The sequence below is a fragment of the Colobus angolensis genome, unplaced genomic scaffold (genome assembly GCF_000951035.1).
Source record: "Colobus angolensis palliatus isolate OR3802 unplaced genomic scaffold, Cang.pa_1.0 Scaffold56, whole genome shotgun sequence".
In the NCBI taxonomy this organism is placed as follows: Eukaryota; Metazoa; Chordata; class Mammalia; order Primates; family Cercopithecidae; genus Colobus; species Colobus angolensis.
In genome coordinates, this window is record NW_012119154.1 from 9,112,300 (window position 1) to 9,132,205 (window position 19,906).

Below are 19,906 nucleotides of genomic sequence, written 5' to 3' on the forward strand. Positions count from 1 at the left end.
AGCTACTTTTTTCAAGCCATAGATTTCTCTTGAGCCAATACAATATAGAAAAGCAGAACCAGACTAGAGGAAAGGTCTCCAGATGTGACTTAGAAGCTTGGGTTCAAGTTCTAACCCCACCACTAATTTTAAGATCAAATTATATAACGTATATGAAAACAAGTTTTTAAATAAGGATAGGGTCACTAGTTTATTAAGTGGGCTGAACTCAGAAGGTTACCCTCAGCTATTAGCTTTATTTTTCTCTCATCATACTCTTCTAACATGGTTGCTTGGTTGGAATTCTGTTCATCGCCTCTCGACAACATTTTGGGAAGGTCTCATGGCTTTCATTGTTGGTCATAAGGGTCTCATTTTTAGGTATTAAAAATCTAACCCATCTAAAGCAAAATGCATGTGTGACAGCGAATTCATTGCCCTTCCACTCATCCCCACCAACAGCCTCCTTCCTGACCCATCCACAACCACCCCAGCTAAGGCCTAACCCTTGGGTTGAGAACCTGTGCTGGGAAAATGAGCTGTGGTCTGTTCTTTCAGTTAGCCTCCACCTTGCTTTTCCTCTCCACCTTTCTCACTTCCAAGTCCACAGGAGATTTTGCAAACAAGAGCTCTAGGGGGTCTCAATCATGTCCCACTCTGGATAAATGATGAGCAGAGCAGAACCTTCTCCTTGCTAATGTGGGGCTAATATGACTCCATGGAGAACACTGTGAGCCTGTGAAACACCTCGACCTTCGTTCACACCCCAGTATGCATCATATATGAATTCTTGTATGTGAAATCTTTGCAAGTTCTTCTTCAACCAGGATGGCCACAGGCCCCTAATGCAGTGTCCCCTCTGGGCCAGCCTCGGAAATAAGTGCCAGAGAGCTCTGAGCCATTTATGTGCTTTGTTCTGTCTCCCCAAGGTGTCTACAGGCTGCCTGGCATGCTATTACTGCTCAAGAATATGTAGGATAGGGACATTTTTCTGGAATTCTCTGGGAGATGCTATGGTAAGCAGTTCATCTAGTAGTTAAGGATACCTGGGCTTTAGATTCAATCACTTCTAGATTTACCAGACTCACTTCTAGATTCACTAGATTCTAGATTCAGTCTTTCAGCTAATATTTATTAAGCATCTAACATGTGCCAGGCTCAGTTTGAGATTCTGAGAGACGGGGGTTAGTAGAGCAGTGAAAATTCTCTACCCTTGTGGAAACTACTTTCTAGCTTGTGAAGCAGATATTCAACAAAGAAACAAAAAAATGAACATATCAGGAAATCATATACCTCCTGATAATGATGTACCCAGAGGGACACAGCATCACTTCTGTGATATTTCTACCAAAAATATGTGTAACCTGACAGAATTGTGAAGACACATCAGCAAGCCCACACTGGGGAACATTCTACAAGACAATTGTTCTGTACTCTTTAAAAATGTCACAAAAAACAATGAAAAGCTGACACTATTTCAAAATAAATGAGAATAAAAATACCTGAAAACTAAAAGAATGCATAATCCTAGATTAGATGCTGAAGCAGAGTTTTTAATGCTATGAAAGGTGTTATTAGTTCTGCTCAAGTTCTGCTCTGCTCATCACTTGTCCAGAGTGGGCTGTGATTGAGGCCCCCTAGAGCTCTTTGTAAAATTTGGGTATGAGTTGCATTAATGTATTACATTAATGTTAATTTACTATGTTGTATTTACATTAAAATGTGGTTATTCTTGAGAGAGATAGAATGAATGAAGTTTTTGGGAATAAAAGATCCTGATGCTTGCAGTTTATTCCCAAAGAGATCAGTGATGATAACAATAGCAATGACAACAACAAATCATAATAATATCTGGATGTCAGAAAGAACAATAAAAATCAAATAGTCCAAAATGTTGATAGTTGTTGAATCTGGGTGAAGGGCATACCAGCATTCATGGAACTATTATTGCAGATTTTCTATAAGCTTACAAGTCTTCAAAATAAAAAGTTAAGAAACAAAATCAAATAGTAATAAGTGCTCTCAAGAGGAAACGGGGATAGAGCACAGGGATCAGGGGAAGTCTCTTGTGAATGACCTTCGAGTAGAGACCTGAAGGAAAGGAGAAGTAAGAAGACCATGGGAAGGGAAGAGGATTACAGGAAGACAGAACAACAGGGGTGAAGACCCTGACATAGCAGTTTTTCTAGTGTGTCTGTGATCAGCAAGGAGGCCAGAGGGACTGGTGCAGAGTGAGTGATGAAGGAGAATGGTAAGAATGATCAGAGGTCAGATCACAGAAAGGACATTAGATTGTAACTACAGAGAAACTATGCTAAGGTTTTGAGCAGAGTAGCAAAATGGTCTGACTTCCATCTTAAGTAATCAGTCTTGGCCACTTTGAAGGAAGTATGGAGCATGGAGCCAGAACTAGAATATAGTTAATATATCCAGTCATGGAGACCTTGAGGATGGAGTTGTACAGGTGAGACCAGTTGTCAGATTGGGATGATGATAGTAGAGGTAGTGTGAAGTGGGTGGATTCTGCATAATTTTGAAAGTCCCATTGACTAATGTATTGGCCAATCGACTGAATATGAAGAGAAAGGGAGAAATTGGAGTCAAGGATGATTCCAAGGTTTGAGGTCTATTAACTAGATAAAATCCTATGCCCTTTACTAACTTACAGTCTGTGAAATGAGGAAGTAAGCTAGAAGACTGCTTCCTAGAGGTCTTCAAGGACACACCAGTCAGGAATTCAGGAGCCTTACTCTAGAATAATCCAACTGTTTCATTTGACCTTCCCAGGTCCCACTATGAACCTCTGGTCCTTGTGCTGCCCCAGAGAACACATGAGGGGTGCGAGAGCACAGAGAGATATTCCTTATGACTGCCAAGATTCCTGCACCCATCTAGGCCTTGTCCATTGCAGGAGAAGGTCTGGGAGTGGTGGGGAACAGGTTGGAACCTGCTCAGAGCCTTCACAATTCTCTCTCTCTCTGTCCATAAGGGGTGACATATGTAGCACGGAAGATACTTCCTCCCCTTGCATGTCCTTGGGTCATCTCAAGGCTGTACACTTGTTTTCTGGGTTGAACACACTCTTCGATATTGCCTGGCCACCATGGTAGCTCTTTAATCTTGAGTATGTGCCCCCACTTCTCCTTGCCTCCTTGGAATTGAGTTGTATAACTCTGCCTTTGGTTTCAGGCCACAGGGTCCATAGGAGCATTGTTATCTGTTTCACTCTGCTCCAACTCCTTACACTATACTGGCTTGATACCCTCATGTACTCACCTGGTTTCTTGAATCTGGCCCCTGCCTGACCCAGGCTGCTGGAAGATAAGACTGCAAGAATATATTATAAAGGGAAACTAGAAGTCATAATACAGGTGAAAAGGGTTGGAGTTGGTATGTGTTGGAGAGGAGAAATGAATACAGGAGATATTTTTAAGGAAAGGGAGATTAGCCTTGGTTACTGGTAGAAAATGGGGTTCGAGATGAGAGAAAGGAAGACTCAAAGAGTCTTCTAGGCCAGAGCATTGTTCTAGGCCAGAAGATTGAAGGGATGCTTCATCTGTCATTTTCTTCCCACTAAATGTGGGAAATTCAAACATGTAAGGCAGGCAATCCATTCATTCAATTACTCACTCAACATAGAATGCCTATCCTATGCCAAAACCTGTACCTGCATGTTGGTGATCCAAAGATGAAAAGAACAGTCCTTGACCTCAGTGTATAGAATAAGAGTATGCAGAATGTCAGTTGTGGTGACGTACTGCTGCAGGTTATGGTAATATGACAGGGCATCTGCATGCATAGAATATTGAGCTCTATGTGGAGGAGTCAGGGAGAGGCTGAGGCAGAGCATTAGAAGCAATATTGGAGCTGAGACTTAGATAATGAGCAGCAGGTCTCCAGGAACATATGTGAGAGAAGATGTCCCAGACAATACAGCATGGACAAGATAATCTACCCAGGTTTCCATCTTTATTAACCAGTGGAGCACACGCTAGATATATTTGCCTGTGCAACAGTAGAAATACTATAGAAATATCCTCAGTGCAGCTCTTTCTTATTGCAATTGATGTTTCAGGAGCACAGTATTCGCCTCAGCGAGCTTTTATGGAGTACTATATTAATTTGCTAGACCTGCCATAACAGAGTACAACAGACTGAGTGGCATAAATAACAGAAATTTATTTTCTCACAGCTCTGGAGGCTAGAAGTCCAAGATCAAGATATTGGTTTATTTTGGGGCCTTTCTCCTTGCTTTGTAGATGGTCACCTTCTCACTGTGTCCTCACATGATTTTTCCTCTGTGTGTCTAAATCTCCTCTTCTTACAAGGACACCAATCAGATGGGACTAGGGTGCACCCTAATGACCTCATTTTAAACTATCTCTGCAAAAACCCTATCTCCAAGTAAAGTCATATTCTGAGGTACTAGGGATTAAGGCATCAACATAAGAATTTGAGGAGGGATGCAATTCAGCCGGTAGCAGATACCCACTATTTGCAAGGCATTATGAGAAGCAGTACTTGATAAATGAAACCTAGCATAGTACTGAATGTAAATCCTTTTGTTCTGCTGTCCATCACTTAATCTCTAGAACTACTTGATGTATAAATTGGAATCTAGAAAGGTCCATACTGTAAAATCCTCACTGCTCTCAACACAGTTTTTCTACCTTTTAGCCAGCCAGCCAGCCATCATATTTCCATCTTCTCTGTCTCTCATTGACCTTCCTAAGGCTCAGCACTCTTTGTTCTTGGGGGGAAACACCAGTATGGCCCCTGGGACTGTACACTTTCTCCCCACTGTCACACCGCAACAGGAGCAGCAACTCGGAATGCAGAGTGGGGAGTGGCCGCTGCCACCCGTGTTGGGTTTGATGGCCATGGCATCAGACAGCTTGGCGTGACTCCTACCTGAGGAGCTGGATGCCTCAGAACCCATACTCTCAGTTGCAACCTCAATACCACCTGGGCAGGCAGGGGCTCTCTCTGACAAGATTCCAGAACTTGCCATATAATCCACTATAATGCAGGTCCTATCTCTCTGAACTCACCTCTTCATTCTCCCTGAAAAGGAAGCCTCTTGCCCAAAACATCAATGAACAATGTACTGAATTTACTGAAGAATTTGAGGAGAAAAAGAAAAGGGAGCAAGGTTTATAAAGTACACTTCCATCAGTAGTTCTCTTACTCAAAAATCTCTGCCTCCATACCCACCCAGAATTTGTTTTATCCCTGCTCTTTCTGGCACAACTCCCTCATGACAGCCTCCCTTCACCCCCAACTCCTTTTCTATTACTGCTTGTCATCTCGTAACTCAGACCTTAAATCTGCAAACTTCACTTCTTCTCAGTATTCAGTAGAACAAAGGGCTATTATTTTTAAATTGAGATTGGTCTTTGGAACCGTCTTCCCCAGCTAGGTAGCTTCTCAAAGTATTTCTTCTGAATATATACAGTTCTGTTTCCTAAGAGGAATCTCTGAATCAGCTCTGAAGGTGATACAATCGCCCTGTATTTTTACATTGGCATCTACACACCTTACCAGATATGGCAGAGGTGTGGTGGGGATTTTGAGAAGTCAGAGTTATGAAGTAGCCCTCGAGTGCCAGACACCTTGCCAGATACTTTAGATGCTTTATTTTATTTAATCCTCACAACAAATCTGCAGGGAACCTATTATTACTCCTATTTTATGGATGGGGAATTTGGGACTCAGAGAAGGTAAATAACTTTCTACACTCACACTGCTGGAGACCAGCAAAGCTGGAAGGGCAACAAAGCCATTCTGACCCCAAAACCTTCACTGTGTCTCTTCCTCAGGTATGAAAGTCTCCTCTATCTCTGCACACAAGGGGAGCCTTAAACCTTTTGCTTTAGGTCCGGCGTGATGGCTCACATCTGTAACCTCAGCACTTCGGGAGGCCGAGGCAGGTGGATCTCCTGAGGTCAGGAGTTCAAGACCAGCCTGGCCAACATGGTGAAACCCCGCCTCTACTAAAACTACAAAAATTAGCTGGGTGTGGTAGTGGGTGCCTGTAATCTCAGCTACTCAGGAGGCTAAGGCAGGGAGAATTGCTTGAACCCAGGAGGCAGAGGTTACAGTGAGCCAAGATTGTGTCACTGCACTCCAGCCTGGGTGACAGAGTGAGACTCCGTCTCAAAACAAACAAACAAAGAAAAAAAACCTGTCACTTTATTAAGCATCTCAAAGCATCTCATCTTCTGTGGACCTCAGATGTGCCGCTTAGCATCTTTCGGTCCCATTTTCTCAATCTATAAGATTTGGGCACATTATTTAGCTTCTTTCTACCACCCTCTCCTTATCCGTAAAATAGGGACAGTAATAGTACCTGCCTCATAGGGTTAGCTTGACAATCCAAAGACAACCCATGTGAAGTGCTTAGGCTAGAGCCTGGTGTATAGTAAGAGTACAATAACGACTTGGTAGTAAATGTATATCATTACTATGTACCAGTCACTGTGCTTCCTGTTGGAAGTGGCTTCATGGTCTGCAGGAGAGCCCCACGGCAGGAGGTAGGAAGGGTGGTAACACATCGCACATGCTGCGCACTGGGGTCATGTAAGAGGGAGCGTCCAGAACCACCTGCAAGGAGGGCCAGGCCAGACCCCACAGAGAAGTTAAAGTTAGGTGAACCAGGCATGCTTCAGACACACTGAATGAGACACAGACCTCCCAGGAAGAACAAACCAAGGCACTTAAGGTTTATGTATCATTGGAAAACTGGGGCCTGCTCTTAGTGTATCTAGGTGCATGGGGTGCAGAAGGGGATGCCTGGAAATAATACTGGACAGGTGATGGCTGCAATCCAGCAGGAAGGGTCCCATATCCCACAGTAAGGAACCTGGTATAACCTAGAACTGAGGGAGGCCTTCAGAGCACTTAAATAGTTGAAATATATGTTTTAACGTTGATTCGTACTTTAAGGTTTGAAAGAATGCCTCTGACTATTTCAGCCTCCATTGATAGCTCCTGTTTCTGACATATTAGAGTAGGCAGTGATCAAAACACTCAGCTTCACTTATTAATATAAATACAGGGCTGTGTCACCCTCAGAGAGTTTTATGCATTGCTATTTTTCTCCAGAATTAGATCTTAGACTTCCTAAAAGTGGAGACCATTTAAAGTCTTTTGTATTTTCTCACCATGCTGAATTCTCAGAGCTGGAAGGGAACTTTGCAGCCACTGAGCTCATCCTCTGTATTTACTGGCAGAACCTAAGCCAGGGAGCTTGAGAGACTTGCCCACGACCACACATTTCATCAGTGGCAGAGCATGCAGTCAATCATATCTAATAACTGTTGCTTTACCAATACAGTCACTAATAACTGGTTCTTGGAGCTGGCTATGACAGAGCCAGGTAGACGTAAGAAGAATATTTCAACTTTGAAGTCGCCATCCAAACTAAAGCAAATCAGTACCTGGAATGTATTGTACTTGCTGTAAAAGAAATCAAGCTGTGAGTGGGGAAAAACTGTTGGTGAGAAATTTAATCCTCATACTAAACACTACATTTCTAAAGACCCCCAATGCTCACTGTCTGTCCATTGAGTTCACATGTAAAATGTTAGCAGTGAATGTGGAAAGTGCTTTGACAAACTACACCATCAGCCAAACTTGGAATAGATGAGGTGAATCTGCATGGCAGCTGGAGTGTGAAGGGAGCTGGCTTCGCGTGTCAATGCATGAGGGCTACTGGGCCACAATATGACAGTTATGTGCTCAATTCTTAGATGTCATCATTTAATGGTTTAATATTTTCTCGGAAAAATGGAAATAATGAGCATTTCAATGCTCTTTATTCATTGAACAAGACACAACTATTTTAGAAAAGTTAACAGGTTAAAAAAATGTCCATTTAAAAATCAAAGACATAGACCACATGTGAGCATCAAGAAGGAAGCATTTGCTTGTCAAAGGTTCCCTGATGACTTCATTTCAACCCAGAAATAAAAGTCAGTACATTAATGGTACAGTGTTAAATAGCCAAGGAAATGACTGTATAGTGGCAACCGACTTTATGGTTAAATGTCAGTGGGCAGGAAACAGTTGATATGGTGACTGTGCCTCCTAATTTACTGCCTATGTGGGCAGACTCTTTGCATCAGAACCACCCCTTTCCCATATAGCCTGGACTTTAGATCCTGGCAGAAACAATCAAGTGCACACTGGTTAATTAACTTGATGTGCCACTGAGGAACAGGCTGGTAAATCAATACACCTGCTATTGCATTCACCTTCAGGCTGCAATTCTCTGTGTTCCAGCGCTCTCATGACTCCCAATTTTTGCATTCCCTGACTAATTGCCATAGAAGTAGTGTTGCTCAACCTGGCAACCACATGGATTATTGCTGACATTCCGGCAGGCACCAGAAAATAAAACACACTAAGCAGAGAAATTTTGCTAAGAGCACATCAAGGGTGGAATACTTTATGAAAGTCCATTTGGCTTTAGAAGCTTTGTAGACAGACAGGTCTGTATGAGGGTCTTCATTCTGCAACTTCCTAGCCATTTCACTTCGGGCAAGTTGCCATTTTTCTGTTCTGTCATCTGTAAAATGAGGAAATAACCTAAAATGGACCCTCTGAGCTACCTTCCCATCCTACCACTGTGCATTGCTCTAGTCCATTCACCCTCCCCTGTCTCTGAAATGGTTATTCCACATCTCCCTCTTTCAGCTTCTGACATCTCCTCCCTCCATCTCCCATTGTCCCTGACTCAGGAGACAGACTTTTTTTTCTTTATTCACTGAGAATATAGAAGCAATCAAAAGAGAAAGGCCACATCCAGCCAATACCAATTCCACCAACTCTTCTCCATCTTTCTCCTTACAGCAGCCTGCCTCACTCCAATCTAAAGGCAATCCTTCTTCTCAACTACCCAGGGACATGGCTCCAGCATGCCCCTTTCTCTCTTATGCATCATCAGATTTAACACATGCTGGAGTAAGCTCCTGTATTTAAACAAACTATGACAGAAAAACTCCCTGGATGCTACATTTCCCTTCAGATATTGCCCCTTTTCACTTATCTTTATAGCAAAGCTTCTCAAACCAACTGTCCATGCTCACTACCTCTGCTCACTTTTCCCTCTGCTCACTTTTCTTCCAGCCATCCTCTCCTGAAACCTCCTCAGTTAGGTTTTCACACTCACCACTTCACTGAATCTGCTACTGTTAAGGTCTTCCAAAGACATTCCCTTTACCAAATACAATAACCAATTCCTAAACCTCTCCTTACTTGACATTATTATTTAAGATTTATTTCATGCTTTTGGCTATTCTCTCTTATTTGAATCATTTTCCTCCCTCAGCTTTTAACACACTCCTCTCTTTGGGTCTTCTCCTTCCTTACCAGCCTCTCCTTCTCAAGTTCCTTTGCTTGTCCTTACCAATCTTCTTGTCCTCTAAATACTGGAATGTCCCAGAGCTCTGTCCTCAGATCACTTCTCCTCCATGTCTGCACTCATTGCCTATGTAGTGATCTCATCTAGTCTCATGGTTTTAAATACCATCAATATGCTAATTACTCCCAAGGTATTACTCCAGCTTGGACCTTTCCCTGGAATCCCAGAATCATATATCCAGCTGCCTAACTGGCAGCCCCACTTGAATTCCAAATAAGCACTTCAAACTTATTCAAAACTCAACTCCAAATTCAGCCATATCTTACCATACCTATGCAAGGCCAAGCTAAAATTACTTCTCATCAGGATTATCGCAAGAGTCTCCTCTCCCAACTTGTCTCCCTGTTTCCATCTTGCCCTCCTACAGCCGGTATTCCACACAGCTGCTAGAGTGACCCTTTTAAATAAAAGTCAGAGCCTGTCACTCCCCTGTTCAAAACCATCACCCTTAGGATAAATCCCAAAGCCCTTGCCATGACCTACAAGGTCCAGCAAGAAGCTGGCCTTGGCATCAGCTCTTTCTGTCCCCCATGGTTCTTATCCAGACGCAGCGACCTCCCAGTGCTTTTCCAATACCATGCCCTTGCTCTCTTGTTGGGGCCACAGCTCCAGGTTTTTCCACTACCCACAATGCTCTTCTCCAGCGTAGCTCAAACACTCACTTCATGTCTCTGTTCCACTGTCACTGGTCAGAGAAGCCTTCCTTGTCACCTTCTAATGCCCAGCTCTGGCCCTATTTTCCTTCGTACCTCCTCTCCCTATCCAAATTTATATTATTTACCACTTTGATTATCTACCTATAGTCTATCTCCACCCACTAGATCTTAAAACCTTAAAATGAAGGTTTTAATCCTGTTTTTTACTGTTGTAGCCCCCAAATAAAGGTCTATGCCTAGCTCAGAGCAGTACCCATGATACATATTCATTGAATTATTATTATTAATATTATTACTATTATATAGATGGAGTTTCACTCTTGTTGCCTAGGCTGGAGTACAATGGCACGATCTTGGCTCACCACAACCTCCGCCTCCCAGGTTCAAGCAATTCTCCTGACTCGGCCTCCCGAGTAGCTGGGATTACAGGCATGCACCACCACGCCTGGCTAATTTTGTATTTTTAGTAGAGACAGGGTTTCTCCATGTTGGTCAGACTGGTCTCGAACTCCCGACCTCAGGTGATGTGCCCACCTCAGCCTCCCAAAGTGCTGGGATTGCAGGTGTGAGCCACCACACCTGGCCTGAATGAATTATTGAATGAATGATCCCTTACCCATAAGGTTGCTAGAATGATTACATGAAGTAAATGATATAGAGTAGTTTCAAGCACATGGTAAGGTTCTGAAGAATATCTGTTTCTTTTATCATTATTATTATAAATAAAATGGAGCTGGGCCATGGCAGTGGTACATGGAAGCTGATCACTTTGTGACATCTGTGATGATCAGGGTTTGCTTCTACTTCTGCATTTCATATGTTCTCTTCTGGCCTCTGCTCTTTTGGGATAATTAGAGAAAGCATGTTCCTTTAAGCTTATGTCTAGGGCTTAATTTAACTTGTAGGTATTTCTTTTAAGATTCCCACTTGAATAAGTCACAGTGACTTCCAAAACAGATTCTCCAGCTCTAGAGGCAGGCAGGGTCCAATGGCTTGATACAATTTCCAAGCCACGTCCCCCAGAGCAAGAAAAATGTGGCAGGTCTCCTGGCATCATACTTGAACATCATACATAAACTTCCAGGGAACACAGAACACCACACTGCGCATGACAAAGGGTTTGAAAGGAGAAGTAAAGCACGTGAGCACAGGAGGGAGACAAGGCTGGATATGTGTAAGCATCCTCCCTGTCACTTACCCTGTCCTGGCAGCAGAGGCCATGCAGTGACATTTGATGCTTTCCTTTGATAAACAGGGCATGCTCTTTTTTCATGTTTTTAGAAATTTGAAATATATAAAATGAAAGAAATAATTCCCCAAAAAGCAGATTTGCTTTCCTGCTCCACATCCTCACTGACGGCCAGAAGTAGTATCATCTCCCTGGAGGTGGGGGGTAACTCTCCTCCACTGCTCCATCCCTCCTCTAAAGACTCATCAGCAGTGGAAAAAGCATGGGGATGGGGACTGGAGGAAAGCAGATTCAATGTGAACCCTGGTCTTGATTCACAGAAGCTGTGTGACCTTAGGCAAGTTGCTTAACCACCTTCACTTTCCATTTCTCCAGGGATAAAATCGCATCATCACCAAATGGTTGGAAGGATTAAGATAGGTTGCCTGGCGAAGCACTTAGCTCAGCTCTGTATTCCCAGCTCCTTGCTTCCCCCTTTTGCCCCCCATCATCCACCATCCACTTATATCCTGTGGAGTTCTCAGAGGGCTCTCCCACACACTATCCTCTGCCACTCTCACGACAGGGTGGGTGTTATTCTGATTTTGAGACATGAGTAGTCAATTTATTGAATCATCTGAACTCAGTAGGGAGCAAACAGAAAATGATTTTGATTTTTCTGTGTGATGTTGTTTACTTTGATAAACCTCTCCCTGGGTTGCACATCCCATGACAAAACCTTGGCAGATTCCTTATCTTCCTGTTCAGTTTAATGTATTAAATGCCCTTCTAAAATAAAACTTCAGTCTTACCTCCTGTGTAAGCCTCCCTTCCTCCAGCATCAGTCCAGTTTATAGCCTGAAGGACTTGAAGTGAAGAGGGTCTGCACTGCTCCTTTGCAGCATCCGGGTCCTCACCTCAACGTGGCTCAATCTCAATGAATGATTGTCTCATAGCCCCCCTCACTGAGCTTTTTTCAGAGATGGAGTGTCCTCTTCAAAATCAATGCTATGCTTCCAAGGACTCAGGACTCAGTGCCCTGTATCCATCAGGATACACTAGCTTATGCCTCAGCAATAAGCAACTCCACAGTAACTCAGGGACACCTCCCTCTTCCTCCTTCTTTGGCAGCTCTGACTCCTCTGTTAGTCTGAGCTGTAGGGCAGAGGGAAAGGGACAAAAGTCTTAGCTGGTCCAGCGTTTCTGACCTTTCTGCAGGTTGTTACAGCTTCTCTGGCTAGCCTTTTCTAGCTGATCATGCCTTATTAGCAGCCCTAGTGGGGCTTCTCAGAGGGCTTTGCAGGGCCTCTCTTTTGTAAGGCTCCCTGAAGTGGAGAGCTGGCTTCACACAACCACACCTGACCTCAGGAGGGCAAAGAAATACAATCCCACTACATGCAGGAGGGTGGAGAGAACAGCATTGTACCGGTTATCTATTGTTGTGTACACACTATAGATACCCAGTTTAATGACTTAGAACACCAGTCATCTTTTTAGTTGAAGAGTGTGTGCGTTGACAATTTGATAAGGACTCAGCTGGATAGTGCTTCTGGTCTCATCTAGACTCCCTTATTCCTGCAGGACAGCAGGGTGGCTCTGCTTCTGGACCGTATCCTAAAGTGGCAGAGAATTGACTGGACCATGTGTCTCATAATCCTTCAGGCTTCACTGGGCAGTTTGGTAGGTTTCTAGAGGGAGGACAGAAGTATGCAAGGCTCTTAAGGCCTGGGCTTGGAACTGCTTTAAAATTGCTTCTGCTACCTTCTATTGGTCAAATTTCAGAAACCAACAAGATTCAAGGAGTGGGAAACTAGACTCCACTTTTGATAGATTGAGATGCAAATTCACATTGCAAAGTGCATGGATAAGGGAAAGGGGAGAGAACTGTAGGCTTTTTGTAGTCTACCCCAAACACTAATGACCACCATATCTTCCTGGACTTCTGAAGTGGAACGTAGGGGGTTGAGACTGGGGTGGTTGGGCTTGGCAAGGCCATGTAAACTTGTGTGATATATTGTGTCGGGGGAGTCTGACCACACTTATGGAGACCCTTATTAGACAAGAGTACTGAGCACCATTTGTTTATTTTTCTCTTTTTAAATTACTTTTATGATTTTATTTTTAATGACATAAAATAATTGTACCTATTTATGGAGTACATAGTGATTTTGCAACGCATGTAAAGTATAGTGATCACATCAGGGTAATTAGCATATCCATAACATCAAATATTTATCACTTTTTTGTGTTGGGAACATTCAGAACTATCGTCCTTCTAACTATTTGAAACTATATAATATATTATGGTTAACTATAGTTATCCTACAGTGCTGTAGAGCACTAGAACTTATTCCTCCTATCTAGCTGTCATTTTTTTATATAAAAAAATCTTTCCCTATCCTCCTTTCTCCCTGCCCCTCCCAGTCTCTAGTATCCTCTGTTCTACTTTTAACTTCTATGAGATAACTTTTTTTTAGTTTCCACATGTGAGTGAGAACATGCAGCATTTAACTTTCTTTTCCTGGCTTATTTTATTTAACATAATGTCTTCCTGTTCCATCCATGTCATCCACAAATGATAGAGTTTCATTCTTTCTTATGGCTGAATGTTATTTCATCATGTACATGTATCATATTTCCATTATCCATTCATTGTGTTGTTGGACCAATAGATTGACTCCGTATCTTGGCTATTGTGAATAGTGCTACAATTAACGTGGTGGGGCAGATGTCTCCTCAGTATAATGATTCCCTTTCGTTTAGATAAATTCCCAGCAGTGGGATTGCTGAATCACATGGTAGTTCCATTTGTAGCTTTTTGAGGAACCCCCATACTGGTCTTCATAGAGGTTGCACTAGTTTGCATTCCCACAAACAGTATCTATGAGTTCCCTTTTCTCTGCGTTTGTCATTTTTGTCTTTTTGTTAATAGCCATTGTAACTGGGGTGAGATGATGCTTCACTGTGGTGTTGATTTGCATTTCCCTGATGATTAGTGATGTTGAACTTTTTAAATATATTTGTCAGCCATTTGTATGTCTTCTTTTGAGAAATGTCTGTTCAGATCATTTTCTCATTTTAAAATTGGATTGTTGGGAGGGTTTTTTTTTTTTTTTTTTTTTTGCCATTGAGAGGTTTGAGTTCTTGTAGATTCTAGATATCAATCTCCTGTCTGATGCATATTGTGCAAATGCTTTTTCCCATTCTATAGGTTTTCTCTTCACTGTGTGTCAGTGGGGATTGTGCCATGCACACAGCACACCTCACCCCCACAGCCTGGGTCTGCATGATCCATTGATCGTAAGAGAGACTGGTCCATCATTGCATTGCAGCTCCAGAAACTAAAACGATCACTTTCTTTCAAGACCAAGAGTTTATGGAGCAAAAGTGCTGACAGCTTCTTCCAGTTTCCTTTGCTGTGTAGAAGCTTTTTAGTTTGATATCTGAACATCTTTTTTCTGAAGCTTTGGGTCATACATGTTTATTCCCGGCAACAGAAAGAACTCCCGTGGATATTCAATTACAAAAAGAAACCACCTTAAAGGTGAAGTGACCTGTTGCTGGGTGAAAAGAAAAACTGTGTACTAAGGACTAGTGATGAGAAAGCAGAGTAAACAGGAGAGACTTTTAAAAGGCCACTGTGGGGATGGACAGAGCAAGGTGCACCATGGTACAAGCTGTCATCAGGGTCCAGAATCCTCCAGTTCCTGGATCCAGAATAGAGGGGTAGATTACACTCAAACCCAGACCTGCCAGAATCTTGTGCTTTTCCAAACCTGTTTTGGTGCCTTTTCATAAGCCCCAGAGGCAAAGGAGAAACAGTCTAGTTTGTCATGGTCAAAACAAGAGGGAGGGCAGCAGGAAGAGCAGAGAAAGTCAAAGGGATAATACAATATGTCCTATGTCCTACACACACACACACACACACGTTACTTATCCATATGCTTCAGACTCAAGCAGACTTGAGAGTTCCTGGTTTGTGCTCTGTGGATAGTTCAGCGAGATCGATTTTGAGTCAGACAAAAGACTCTTCTGCTTTACTGTGTGCAGAGACAAGTGGCTGCTAAGTGATCATAAGACAGAAAGGCCAGCTTTACACATGTAGCCTTTGAGTCTATGAGTATGTATACTTAATATTTCCAATGATTCAAATTCAAAAGGCAAATTACGTCAAAACCCAATGTGGTGGGACACTTTGACAGCACACTGGTAGGACTTTAAGGAGGCAGGGGAGGAGGAGCAGGGGCAGAAGCAAGGGCAAAACGGGACCTCTTTCTGCTCATCTGGCTTAGCGGCAGGGGCGGGGGCTATTCCCTCTTTACTAGGCACTGCCATCACCCCACCCACACAGGGACATTTATGAGACTTCTCAAGGCTGAGGGTGTCCGTGGGGACTGTGCAGCGCACACAGCAGTCCTTACCCCCACAGCCTCGGTCTGCTTGATCCATTGATCGTAAGAGAGACTGTTCTGTCATTGCATTGCAGCTCCAGAAACTAAAACGATCACTTTCTTTCAAGACCAAGAGTTTACGGAGCAAAAGTGCTGACAACTTCTTCCAGCGAACCAACAGTGAAGACACGAAACTGCAAGCACACATGGTGGCTGAGATCAGCCCCAGCTCCAGCCCACTCCCTGCTCCAGGAAGCCTGACGTCCACGCCTGCCAGGGCTGGCCTGCATCCAGGCAGCAAGGCTCATGCCTTTCAGGATTACATCTTCAAGAAGCCCACTTTCTGTGATGTCTGCAACCACATGATAGTGGGTAAGGCCTTCTCCCACCCCTTTCTCCAGATCCCAGCACCCCCGGAAAGTTGAGTGAGAGTGGTGTGCCACGGGTCCGGGTACCTACGGACAGATGCCAGGCCTCAGAGATTTACATGCAGGAAGATCATTCAGGAGTGCTTTGGGGAACAATATTTGTGAGAAGGTAAGGGAAGCAGCACTGGGTAGTGGGAGAAGTTAGGTTGTGATATAGTTGTAATCAGGACTTCAGCTGATCCCCTGGAGATCCCTAAAGCTCTTTAGCATGTTCTTGCATTGAAGCCCGAGGTCTGGGTCTTTGAACACCTGCATCAGCCCGTCACCGCATATAGGCAACGAGTGAGACTTGGAATCCTTGTTGCTTCCCAAAAAAACGCCAATATCTGTCATATGTGCATGGTCATATCAATGACATCCAATAGGCCTGGAAGTCAGGGTTCTGCAGTTCTCCTCACCCTTTACCAAGGCTCAGTTAAGGGGTAGGATATTCAAAATGGTGGGTAATATTAACCCTTCTTACAATCGCACACAAGGCTTGTTCTCATTTTCAGAAAACCTTTATGTACTCATGCTCCCATTTTCTAGCCACTCTGACTCATTTTCTTCTTTTAAATGGCGACACTTAGGAACAGTGCTTGTATCAGTCAAAGATTTCCACCAGAAAGTTGCCTAAAAGCTACCCTAAAAAGTAGTTTTAAAGTGCCGAAAAGTTTTAGAAGTTCTTTAAAAATGGCCATGTTTTACCCTCACTCAGGCATCTTCAAATCAGCTGAGGTTTGGCTGATCCAGACTCAGCTTTGTTATTGCATCTTCTCTCTTCTCCTTATCTCCTGCCCTCTCCTTGAACCAGTGGGCTAGCCACATCTTGCACTTCTCATGGCAAGGACAACTGGGAGCATCCAAAGCCTCTTAAGGCCTTGGGCCGGAGGTGGCACAGTATGACTTCTACTGGCATTTCATTAGCTGAATTAAGTTATGTGGCCAAACCCATAGTCAAGGCAGAGGCAACCCCCTAGCCCCCACCTGCCGTCTCTAGTAGCAAGGACTGCAAGCCACCTGGCAAAGGGCTTGGATACAGGGAGGGGTGGAGAATGGGCTCAGTATCTAATCTACCATTTAGGATGCTCTCTGGATTACTGATCTTTTTTTGTTGGGTAGAGTCTGCTAAGTCTTGGAGCTCCCACCCTTCCGCTTCCCATCTCCATATGGACTTAACGCCTAGCATCTGACTGTCAGCTTGGGGCTGCTGGGCCGGGGGTGGTGGGAGGGTCTCATCATGTCTCATGCTTACAGCACTTAGACACTTCGGCCTCTAACTTAGTTTCTGTGCCTGCCTGGCTTCTGAATCTGTGTCACTTTCAATTTCCACACAAATTTCCAGTGGGCCTTTTCAAGGCAGTGTTATTCGTAAATAACCCTTAAATAGGTGACGATGAGCCTCTATTTTCGATCTCATTGTGATGAGTGTGAAAAGACAGAGGATGCGTTTTTAAAAATGAGCAGCAGAAATGAGTTCACCTCTGAGGAATGTCATAGTCGTTACCCTAAAGAGGATTCTAGGTACACCTCAAGTACAACAGCAATTTTGAAAGACCCTATTTTGAACATCACTAAAAAAAAATCCTATGCTAAAGAGAATTGCACTGCACTTTTCTCTCGTCAGAAATAAATTTACATTGCAGCTGTCATTTTATCTTCATAAAGAAAGAAAAAAGAATCAACAAGTCTCACTGCTCTTTTCAAGGACAGAAACAAAATAAACCAATATTAGGCTCCCTTCAGGAAAGAACAAAGGGGTTTAGAAAGGGGATATGGAGCAGAAGGAAAAGGGGGAGAAGGAAAAGGCAGGAGGAAGGAGATGAGAAGAGGAAGAGAAATGAAGATAAGTAGGGGCTGGTGTATGCTGTAACTTCCTAAAACAATACATAGGGTGTTTTAATTATCTGATAATGGAGCACAATTGATCTGCCTCTCTCTCTTTCTTGACCCTTCAGACATAGCTTTCTGTCTCCACATAGATTACCTGAAGATTTGTTTCCTTCCAGCCACAGGTTATCCTCATGTTCTAGATTTTACGGAAAGACTACCTGCTGTTATCCCCTTAGAATGACATCTCAGAAAAGATATTAAAGTTTTGTTTTTTCCTTTCAACTGGGAACCAAAGGTTGTATAATGATAGCCAAGAAGAATCAAACCTCATCTGTGCTCTTTCCAACTGACAGATACTTCTTTAAAAATAAAATGAACCTGACATGCTCCGTGTACACTCACAGTTCAGTTTACAAGGACTCACATTTGTGCCTTCCTGACAGCTGTGCCTTGAAGATGGAAAGTCCTCACCTTTGCCATAAGATCCCTGATCAATAAAAGGAAACCAGGACCCCAGCCTCATTCACTGCCCACCCATTTCTAATTTCCTTAGGTTCTTATTGCCAGCTAGGCCTTTGCCCTTGAACTTGACACCTGAAATTGCTATTTACCAGGTTCTCAGATTTGTTGTGTTTAGCAGGCACTGTGGCATGCCCTCCAGCTAACCTAATCTTGCCTTCAACACATTGATACCCTTTATGATCACCTCTTAAGCTATCCTTTCCCTGAAACTTTGGTCACCTAAGCAAGACAAAGGTGATCAACCCAGCTTTTCACAAAGACATGAAATAGGCAGTTAGGTGTGTCTGTCAGCTTCAACGCTGAATGCCCCTGCCTTTGAGTCACTGGGACTCAATACTGAGTCTTAGTCTAAGAGAATTCTGAGCTGTCTCTTGTACTTGGCCAGAGGAACACATTTCCTCCACCAAGCAGATCCACTCTTAGGCCTTGACAATGATGGTTAGGGGTGGGAGAACTCAGCTTCACTATGTACCACCTAAATGTATTCCATTTATGGCATTCTATCTTACAGTGAATTAACTGTCTACAATGACTCATTTCAGGAAAGCATTAAATCTGTGTGATAATCTGCATCTCATTGAAATTTCAAAGACTTCAACAAGTCAACATGTACTATTAATATAACTAACTCAATGCATGGGTCTACTTCATCAAATAAGGAGATGTTTCTGAGGGACTCCATTCTGTTTATTGCCAGATACCTTGTTTTGAAAACTATGTTTAAATTAACTAAATGTTTTTAATTCAAATTCACTTAGAAGACACAGCATATTAAACGGAGTCATATTTTCTAAACAGATATTTCGAAAAATGTGTTTCATTGTCTAAAATTTCAAGTTTCTTGATACAGTTGCTGCACAAAGAATCATTCACTTTCATAATTAGCATCCACTGGGGGAAATAATAATGGCAATGGCTTAGGAAAGCATCCCTAGAAGCAGGGCCTGAGATGGGGCGTCTTACGAAAGAGATTTGTTGTGGGGAGTGCCCTCAGCAGAAGGAGAGTCAAAGAAGCAGGAGAGGCAGGGGAAGGAGCTAAGCAAGGGTGTGGTCTCACCTGGAATCTGCTTCAGACTAATTCCACCGAGTGGTCCCACCTTCAGACAAAGGACTAGGCTTTGTACATTTCTGTCCCTCAGTCACTAGCCATGCCTGCCCCCAGGAAGTAGTGAGAGTGCGGCATTCCAGGCAAGGAGCATCCCACTTGGCCAACGACAGCTCCCTGGAGAGAAAAAGGGGGGCATCTGTGAGTCATTGGCTGCCAACACTCACAGCACTAGAATGGTAAATAAGATCAGGACAAGGCTCCACTATATCTGTAAACATACTTTGATGCTACAAGATGAAGCATGAAACACTCTCCACTAGGAACAAATTTAAAATGCAGATGAACCTTGCAATTGCTGTACCTAAAACATTATATTGCCATCATAATGAATAATATAACATGAGAAAATACTACATCACACTGAGTCCCAGACCTTCCTGCTGTGCTGTTATTTGACAATTAGGTTGTTTTCTGACCT

General features: G+C 43.2%; 1 protein-coding gene across 2 annotated transcripts in view; it reads left to right on the forward strand.

The window, feature by feature from the left end:
• Window positions 1-19,906, forward strand: part of STAC (SH3 and cysteine rich domain) — a 151,324-nt gene that overhangs the window by 39,319 nt on the left and 92,099 nt on the right. For both annotated transcript variants that reach the window (XM_011961577.1, XM_011961578.1), the window contains exon 2: window positions 15,714-15,990. In XM_011961577.1, the coding sequence (XP_011816967.1) occupies window positions 15,714-15,990 (277 nt within the window). The remainder of the gene's footprint in view (window positions 1-15,713; window positions 15,991-19,906) is intronic.